Source organism: Bison bison, unplaced genomic scaffold, assembly GCF_000754665.1.
Source record: "Bison bison bison isolate TAMUID 2011002044 unplaced genomic scaffold, Bison_UMD1.0 scf7180017864304, whole genome shotgun sequence".
Taxonomy (NCBI): Eukaryota; Metazoa; Chordata; class Mammalia; order Artiodactyla; family Bovidae; genus Bison; species Bison bison.
Genome location: NW_011494876.1, coordinates 3,910,546 through 3,920,759, shown reverse-complemented (window position 1 = coordinate 3,920,759; position 10,214 = coordinate 3,910,546). Strand labels below are relative to the sequence as shown.

Below are 10,214 nucleotides of genomic sequence, written 5' to 3'. Positions count from 1 at the left end.
CTGGACTGGAAGAAGCACAAGCTGGAATCAAGATTGCCGGGAGAAATATCAATAACCTCGGATATGCAGATGACACCAACCTTATGGCAGAAAGTGAAGAGGAGCTAAAAAGTCTCTTGATAAAAGTGAAAATGGAGAGTGAGAAAGTTGGCTTAAAGCTCAACATTCAGAAAACGAAGATCATGGCATCTGGTCCCATCACTTCATGGGAAATAGATGGGGAAGCAGAGGAAACAGTGTCAGACTTTATTTTTCTGGGCTCCAAAATCACTGCAGATGGTGACTGCAGCCATGAAATTAAAAGACGCTTACTCCTTGGAAGGAAAGTTATGACCAACCTAGATAGCATATTCAAAAGCAGAGATATTACTTTGCCAACAAAGGTTCATCTAGTCAAGGCTATGGTTTTTCCTGTGGTCATGTATGGATGTGAGAGCTGGACTGTGAAGAAGGCTGAGTGCCGAAGAATTGATTCTTTTGAACTGTGGTGTTGGAGAAGACTCTTGAGAGTCCCTTGGACTGCAAGGAGATCCAACCAGTCCATTCTGAAGGAGATCAGCCCTGGGATTTCTTTGGAAGGAATGATGCTGAAGCTGAAACTCCAGTACTTTGGCCACCTCATGCAAAGAGTTGACTCATTGGAAAAGACTCTGATGCTGGGAGGGATTGGGGGCAGGAGGAGAAGGGGACGACAGAAGATGAGATGGCTGGATGGCATCACTGATTCGATGGATGTGAGTCTCAGTGAACTCCAGGATTAGGTGATGGAAAGGGAGGCCTGGCGTGCTGCGATTCATGGTGTCACAAAGAGTCAGACACGACTGAGCGACTGATCTGATCTGATCTGATCTGAGGGGTAGAGTTGTACAGAGAAACCAGGGCATGGCTGAAATTCTATAATGGTTCTTAAAAGGCAACGGGGAGCAAGATTACTAGTAAGGGAAGCTCTTGTTTAAAAAAGCATTTTTCTGGGCCCTACCTTGAGAATGCAGAACCAGAATCTAGGGCTGTGGCTGGAAATGTGCCTTTTAAAAATGCTCCCAAGAGACACTCAATAAACTTTTCAAAGTCTGCTGAGTAGGCACACAATAAATATTTGTTGAATAAAGAAATATAATCGGGAAAGATTTGCAGTTAATGAAGATCAGGAGTACTTCACTCCCCCAAACTTCCATCCAGAAAAAATATAAGCGCACTTTTTGGGTGGGCCCAAGCTGAGCCTGGAGGAGGGCACAGCAACCCACTCCACTATTCTTCTCTGGAGAATCCCATGGACTGAGGAGCCTGGCAGGCTACAGTCCACAGGGTTGCACAGAGATGGACATGACTGTAGCAAATTAGCAGGCACGCAAGCAAAGCCTCAGCTAGCCACCTCAGATCCACTTGGAAATTTATAGTGTGACTAATATAAGGGTACAAGGCAGGTTTTATGGAAGTTTTGTTTTAAATAATTTCTCTTGACCAGGTGCTAGGTCCAACTTGTGTCACCAAATGAGGAAGTAGAAGCCCTTCAGCTGGTAAATCCCATCTATTTTAAAGGCGCATAATCTTTTTTAAAAAATCATTTTGATCTTACGACACTTTCCATAAAGGGGCCAACTGACCCCCTGAACACAATACACACAACATCTAGGGGCCAGGAGATTTTTAGGAACTCACAAAATGTTTTCATTTCTTTTAAAAATCAAAAGAAAAACCTGAAAATATTCTAGACTGGACCATATTCAACTTTTACCAATGCAGTTACAAAATGTAATTTTAAAATATATTAAAATTACAAAATATAATTTAAAAATACATTTAAAAAAATCAAGATACGCACAGAAGGCAACAATGACTAGGGAACATAGAAGCTGTCATAAGGCCCTGCTTTTTTTTTTTTTTTTTTCCTGTGCTGCACAGCTCGGGGGATATTAGTTCCCCACCAGGGATGCAACCTGAAACCCCTGCAGTGGAAGTGAGGACCTTCACCGCGGACCAAGTAAGTCCCTGGCCCGGCTTTACTCACAGCCCCGGACCCAGGTGACAGCTCCTTACCTGGCAAGCATTGTACAGGAGCTGATGCTCGAACTTCTTGATCCCAAGAATGTTCTGGAACATCTCATAGAGTTGCTCTTTGCTCAGAATCAGCTCGGAAGCGGCGCTGGCCGTCATCCGAGCCTGCTGCTTCCTGGGGTCCTCCTCCCCGCGGTAAATGGCATCAAACTTGGCCATCCAGGAGCTCAGCACGGTCTCCTTGCTGAGGCCGTCAATCTCCGGCAGGCTGCGCACGCGTTTCTCAATGTGCTTCTTGAAGACTTCTCGCGAGTCGTTGGCGGAGCAGCCGCCGCTCTGCACCATGCGTGCCACGCGGTCGCTCTTCAGGAACACCTGTGCGGGAGGGGACGGGGCAGACGTCAGAAAGCTGCTCTGGAAGAAGTGTTTCCTGGGGCGGGGGCGGGGCTGACCCCTTGGAGGGCATCCCAGGAGGCACCGAGGTGGGTCAGAGCCTGACTGCTACCTCCTAGCTGTGGGAACTCAGGGGAGTCTCTTAGGCGTTCTGCCTTTGTGTCCAAATCTGGAAAATGGGAATGACTGGTATTTCCTAGATTGTTGCAAGGATAAAATGAGACAGTCATATCCTGAGAGGCAGCCTGATATAGAGACTCAGTTACTCAGACTGCTTGGGTCCTTTCTCTGCCACTTAGTGGCCATATTTCTTACAACAGATTAGCCTCTTTGTACTTCAGTTTTCTCATCTATAAAATTGGGACAATAGTAGTTTCTACAGCTCATGTGCTTCTAAATGAGGGATAAATGAGTCAATATATGATAAACACTTGAAAGGGTGGTTCATATTAATACCATGTGGGTTGTTGTTGTGGTGGGTATTATTTTTATATGTAAAATAGCCGGTATGATGTCTGGTCATAGCACTTCACACAGTACATAGTCCACTATTTATATCTCATTTTATCCTCTCAGTGATACTCATCACAGTTCATATTGAACAAGGATTACATAAATATGTATTTCAGGCCTGTCTCCCCTCCCCAAATGTAAACTCCACGTGGGCCGGAAATGTGCCCTTCTTCTTCCCCCAAATATCACCCACCCATCTTTAGAGTAGAGCCTCCTGCTTTGAGAATGAATAATGAGGAAGGCAGGCCTTACACTCAATCCATTTTGTAAATGGAAAAGCCAAGACTTCAGAGAGGAGTCTTTTTTTTAACTCATTAACTCAAAATGGACAACTCTATAAACGCATGGTCTCTTGACTTCACCCTGGTTCCTCCCTTTCCTATGAGTCTCACCTGCCTGGAGGGACAGCCCTTGGTGATCTTGCTAGTGCTGCCTTGATCCTGGGATAGAGCAGCCATTAACAACAGTTTCCTTTCACTGCATTTGGAAGCTTATATAAGCTACACAGTTCTGGGGTGTCATACAAGGCAGTGAAGCTGCTGCTTCCTATTCACCAAGAGGAAACACCTGACGTTTTTGAGCCATGTCCTGTCCTAGTCACGGTTCAGAAGGTGCATAAATAGCCTTCCAGAAGCAGAACAAATATGCACTTCCCTGTCATATTTCAGAGAATACCTGTGGTAGGCGATTGCTTGGGGGCATCTCATTGCCTCCCACTTCATCACAAAGCCTTCCTTGGGGAGGAGAGATATTAGAAAGTTGGACTCCATTTATTGTCAATTGAATGAACTAATTCAGAAAGAAAAAGGACCAAGGATTTGTTTCACAGGCTAGAGGCCATGGCCTGCTCCACTGTGCTTGGGAATGGTACTCAGTTGAGACCTTAGAGTTCATTTAAAAATCAATTATTAAAAAAAAAAAAAAGGTTACAAATGAATCGAGGCTTTAAGAGCTTTAATGAGCTAGCAATTCACCTGAAACTCTATAATGCTTAATACAGGTAGTTTCTCCATGTAACGAACACACTGTGTTTCAGTTATAGGTCTAGATCTCAAAGAGCATCAAAGTTTTGAAGTTTTTGGAGTGACAGTATAACACCGTGATGTGACCTGTAAACCATACTCCCAGGCCAGATCTGCCATTAACTTTCTGTGTAACCTTGGGTAAGTTACCTCATCTCTCTGATCCTCTAGTATCTTATCTATACACTGAGGGAGTTGAACTATACAACTTTGAGCTTGTCTTTTAAGCTGTAAAGTTTATACTGTTACTCATGAGTCCATTCATCCTTTCTTTAGGTACTCTCTGGAGGAAGGCATGTGCCAGGTGCCAGGGTTAGAATGAGGAGGAAAGAGATGTTGCCCCAGCTCTCATGCCTCTGTGACATTGTCCTATTCATCCCACACAAATATCATTACAACCTGTGTCAAGTGCTAACCAAGGGAAACTGCGCAGCTTCATGCATGCTTGTAGCCAGGAATACATTCCAATATGTGGTCAGGAAAGCCTTCCTGGAGAACTTCTTTAAGGTGAAATGTGAAAGACGGGTAGGAGAAGAATGAAAGAAGGAATAACATATGTAAACACACTGAGGATCTGAGGAAATCAGGAGAAGTCAGTGTGGCTATGGCGAGAGAAGCGTGAAATGATCAGCCAGCCTTCTCTGAGAAAGATCAAATTGAAAAGACTCTGAAAAGTGGAGGGCTTCATCTGTCCACAGGTAAGATACAATCACTAGTGTAAGATAGGTAGAAGGGGCCGGATGGCCAACGGCACGGGAGGTTCTATTAAGAACATTAATTCTCATTTGAAGGGCACTGGGAAGCCAATGAAGGCTTTAAATCTAGACAGGACACAATCAGGTTCACGTACTCTGGCTTTAATGTAGAAAATGGACCTGAAGAAGGCCAGGAGAGTAGACAGGAGGCCAGTTGAGAGACAGCTTATGAGCACAGGTGAGTGACGGTGGTAGCAATGCAAAGGGGTTAATTCCTTGCTGTCAGCACTAGTAAATATTAGAGGAGACTTAAAAACATTCACTCAACAATGAAGCCACACTCTCCTTCCATTTGTCCATAGCAGCGTCCCACAAACCTGGAACGGGACCCCATTTCAGGTTCTCAGCACCTGATTCCTTTCCCCCAGAGCCCCTCCACAGCTGCTATCTGTCCTTTGTCTCTCTAACTTTAGTTAATGTCTGAGGCTCCAGATAGACTATATAAGTCCTCAGAAGGCAGGAGTTGTATCTGCTTTGTTCCTATTATTTTTTCTGAGTGTCTAAGACAGCGCCTGGCACATAGTTGGTGCTATGTCAAATGAGGAAAATCAGTGAATGAACAACAGGAACAAAGCAGACATCTCAAAGCAGAGACCCTATGCAGATTATATCTGGATGGAGGGAAGACGGTAAAGAAGATACCAGCAAGCACAAATACACTGGTCTCTTAAAAACAATTGACTGACACTACGTTTTCCATGAGACCTGACAATAGGGGATAAGAAATGAGGAAGTGTTAGTCTCTCAGTTGTGTCTAACTCTTCGAGACCCCATGGACTATAGCCCACCAGGTTCCTCTGTCCATGGGATTCTCCAGGCAAGAATACTGGAGTGGGTTGCCATGCGCTTCTCTGGGGATGAAATGAGGATATTGGCACATTGGTCCCAGTCAGCATCCATAACTGGTGATCCCTGGGTCCTGCACACATTATCTGCTTTCCACAGGTCCTTCCTTTATACACAATAGCCACTAAATATATATTCATTGTACTACTAGCGGATGGCTTTAGACAATCACTTAACTTGTATCAACCTCACTCCTTCACCATTACCTGGGGTTCAACCAGCCAGCCTTCTCTGAGAAAGATCAAATTGAAAAGACTCTGAAAAGTGGAGGGCTTCATCTGTCCACAGGTACAAGATACATCTGTCCACAAGATACAATCACTAGGCCCCAGAACAAAAGGAGATGAGTGGAATGTTACGAGAATAGAGGAAGGAGGCAGAAGATGGAGGAGACGGACAAGTGCCAAAAAAGCAGCAAATCAGCCACAGGGAGAAACGGTGGCAGCAGAAAGCTAACTTTCCAAGCACATCATCTGTCTTGGCTTCTCAGTCTTGTCCGAAAGGAAGCCAGGCAGGCAATGTACTTGTGTGTCTCTAAAATGACCCTTGAAATTCATTTGTACCAGGAGCTCTATCTGGTATTTTGTGTTTTGTTTTCTGTTTCATTTTTCAGTGGCTCTTGCAAGAGACTTCAACTCCAGGCACAGCTCTATGCGGTGCATCCATAAATCCTGCCCGCTTCTCTGCCAACTCCCAGACAGGTCATAATGGGAGAGGGCAGATAAACAAATAAATACCAAACAGTGAAGGGCAGTCAATTCAGCAACTCAGCCTCATCCATCAGTCCTTCCCTCCATTGCCAGAGCCAAGCAGCCTCAAGGTTGTTTTAGAAACACAGAAGCGCATCGGTACTTAATGATGGGACATGCTATGGGGTAAAGCTGGCCCAGCTCCTGCTTCTCTACAGACAGGCTGAGAACACAAGGCGGATCCTCTCCTGCTCTACAAAAGCACATCATTTCAACGTAAATAAGAAAAATACCTAAATGCTATAGTAAATAAGATTTTAAAAACCTACAAAAACCAGGTTACTAACAATGTTTCTGATGACTGGCACACACGTAATGGTAACCGTGGGCTCTAGTGTCAGACAACCTGAGATCAAATTCTGGCTCCACCAGCTGCTGGCTTTGTCAGCTGAGCAACTTACTTCATCTTTCTGAGCTTCAGTTTTATCATCTTTCAAATGGGAATCATAACCACCCTGCTGTGCAGGATTGGCAAGGGAGCTCAATGAGACAATGAAAGTCAACTGGTGAACACGCTGCCTACTCCAAGAATGTAATGAAAGTTAACTGTTATTTTTAAATTGATTATTATACAACCATGAAAAAAGATAACTTTTCTTCTTTTATCAGCATCAAAGGATGTCCATGATATGCTGCTAAATCAGAGACTTCCAATCATAGGGGTGAAGTGGGGTTGGGGCACAGGACTGTAACTTTTGATTAAGAACATCACAAGTACTGTAATAAAACTTTTTACTGATGATTGAGCTAGCACAGGTGTGACTTTTGCAGAAGTAGAAAGATTGAAAACAACTGTGAGATGAAACAAATGGGTTATTAACATTTTTTAGTTATTTTCCATCTTAACATGGAAATCAAGGAGCTATCTTTACAAGTATAGATATATCAAAAAATACCTGGAAAGGCATATACCAAAATTTAATAGTGGTTGTCTAGCATGATGGGATTAGAGGTATTTTCCTAACCATTTCATTTCCATTTTTTCCCTATTGTCTAGTTTTACAATTGACATGTTTGACTTTCACAGTTATATAAAACACCCCTTTCTACGTGGGAAAATGACAGATTTTACTTTCACTGAGGCAAGATGCATGTAAATTTCTTAAATAAAAAGCATCTTTGGATCTTAAAGACTTTTTTTGTCAGAAAGTAAGGGGAACCTAGGCAAATTTAAGAAACATATCTGAGGCCATGACCTATGGTAAGTGGTGGTAGGTTAGGAACCAAAGTAATTCCCTTGCCCCTTTCTATGTCCTTTCCCCTGCCTTGACCTTGTACCTTCCATCCCCATGTCTAGGCCCCAAACTAGGGAGTGGATTGATTCTGTAGCTTTCAATCCTCTTTTATCATTTATTTCTGTACAGCAGGTGGGCACTATATCACCACTCTTCCGCTCTTATATTCATAACAGCACTTTTCTATTGCAGATTTATGATGAGGTTGTATGTCTAAGTGTGTGTGTTTGGAATGAAATCTTGACAGCAAGGAAGATAATACTACGGATGAAGAAACTGAAGCTCAGAGGTGGCTGAGGTCCCACGGCCAGTTTGCAGCCAAACCAGAATCCACCCCCACTTTCAGACACTCAACTCATCCTCTTGCTTCTGGTCCCCAACTTTTTGACACCAAGGACCAGTTTCATGGAAGACAATTTTTCCACAGACCGAGGAGAGGGGAATTGTTCTGGGATGATTCGAGTACATTACATTTATTGTGCACTTTATTTCTATTACTATTACATCAGCTCCACCTGAGATCACCAAGCATTAGCTCCCAGAGGCTGGGGACCCCTACTAGTCTTAACCACTCGGCCCTCTGCTCCCTCCTTCCTTGCCTGGTTGTAATCCCACAGGAATAAGTGCCTTTAGAATGGCTGGTTACTCTTTTCCTAGGCCACTGAGGAATCATAGTGGTTTTGCCTATGAAAATGTATAGCTTTATTTTAGAAAAATAGCCAGGTCACACACACATCTACTTTTCTTAGATTAAAAAAAGTTCAGTGATAAAGATGAAATGACATATGTCACCCTGTGCAGAGGACACCTGCAGGTTTTGCCTGCCAACCATCCATCCCCTTGTGTAACAGCACCTCAGTCTGAGAACACCTTTATTGCTACGCACTATTTCGCTGGGGCTGTCACTCACGGGACCGTGCGCTTCCTTTGCCAAGTAGTGAACTGGGGCCTGAACTTGGCATTCAGACTCCTTCTTCTGGGGTTCAGATTCAGAGAGGGGAAGCATAAGAAAGGGACGGGGTTGGAGTAGATTCATGCCAGTGATGGGGTATGCATTATATCCTTCTACCCAGCTTCCTGAGGCTAAGCTATCCTGCGTCCCATCTTCTCTAGATGGTTTTTCTCTTTTGATAACAAAACAACAGTAGTTGTTGTTATTAGGGCTTAATTTAGCCACAGTCAGTTTCTGTTACTCGCAATCAAAGAACTGTGTTGGATACACTATTCAAATTTAGTGTGACAAAAACTAACTGAGGCTTTGTTAGAGAAGATCAGCTAAAAATAAAATGAAACAAAATGAAACTCAGTCATAGCAGTGGTGCTGGCTGCAGTCCAGACAGCAGCTGTCCTGCTCTAACAGGAGTGCTGGTCTGCATGCCGTCTACCGTACTCTACACTCCCTGGTCCAAGGTTCTGTAAGACCTTTCCATCTGCCTCATCTCACTGCTGTCAGGGCCAGCCTGTGAAGGAACAAAAATTAAGCAGGTAAATGGGGAGGGAGGTGAGGATGAGGATGGAGGGTGGGAGGGCTTATGTTTCACAATTTGTCTTAAAAGAGCTGAGAGTTAGAAAAATGTGGGGGCCCTGGAGAAACGGGGTGGGGGGCTCTCTGATGCATTAGCACTGTGGCATGGAAACAGGATGAAGTTGCTGAGCTAGATCTCATAGCATCCACCTTGGTGCCCAGCCCTCAAAGCCATCATGAAAGAGATTAAAGGATTAATCTCCTTCCCTGCTTGATCTGCTTTGCCACAGGGAACCTTGGTCTTCCTCTATCCTGGCCCACTCTGCTTCCAGGCCTGACTAGCTTGCAATGAATGCTGGGCAGCTGGGCTCAGACTGGGCTGGATGTGGGTGGGCACAGATGGAAAAAGGACAGTGGCTCCCCACTCCCTTTATTAAAAAAAAAATAATGTTCATTACTACTCTAGCAGGTTGACAAAGCATTATTGTCTTTGCAAAACAATGGTATTTCCAGAAATTGACTTTAGTATTAATAACTGACTATAGTAATCTCAGAACTTTTGGAGAAAATGTTTTTGTTTGTTTGTTTTTAAGTTGTCATTATCACTTGTATACTGGGACATATATATCAGGGTTGGTATGGTGGGATGGAGAGAGAGAGTATGTGTAGGGGAGTGGAGGTTGAGAATTTAGGAGACTATCTGTTGGTTTTGGCTCTTAAGCATACATTCCCCCTTCTATTAAAAAGCATCCCAGTTTCATAATGGGAAACCAGGCCATTTCAACACAAATGGTTCCAGTGGGACTGAACCTGCACTCCAGCTCCAGAGGTGGTGTCTGTCCTGGGTCTGATCCTTGGTCTACCTGGTGAGGCAAACACTGACATAAAAGCGACGGGGTCCCAGAGGAAGGGATGGGACTCTGCAACTGGGCAGAGGAAGAGATGCTAGCTCTCCACTGCCCAAGTATGAAAGCAGAGAGAGAAAGTGATGAGTAATCAACTTGGAGCACTCCCAAGTGATGTATCAATCCTGACGCCTTGACTAGGGACCTTTGCTTCAGAGGATTAGGCTTCCCAAGAAACATGAATCTCAAGACACTCTAAAGCTTTACTAATGAATACAGTAAATAATTAGTACCTGACATTATTTCCTGTTAGTCAGATCTCAATATTAAATATTCAGTAATTTCTTTATGTCTATATTCTCATCAGACTAAACAGAAGCCCTTTCAAATAAACTA

The 10,214-nt window shown here is 43.8% G+C and overlaps 1 protein-coding gene across 1 annotated transcript in view; it reads right to left on the bottom strand.

Annotated features, from left to right (window-relative positions):
- Positions 1 to 10,214, bottom strand: part of CADPS (Ca++-dependent secretion activator) — a 439,169-nt gene that overhangs the window by 342,033 nt on the left and 86,922 nt on the right. The window contains exon 3 of the mRNA XM_010851925.1: positions 2,038 to 2,370. Within this exon, the coding sequence (XP_010850227.1) occupies positions 2,038 to 2,370 (333 nt within the window). The remainder of the gene's footprint in view (positions 1 to 2,037; positions 2,371 to 10,214) is intronic.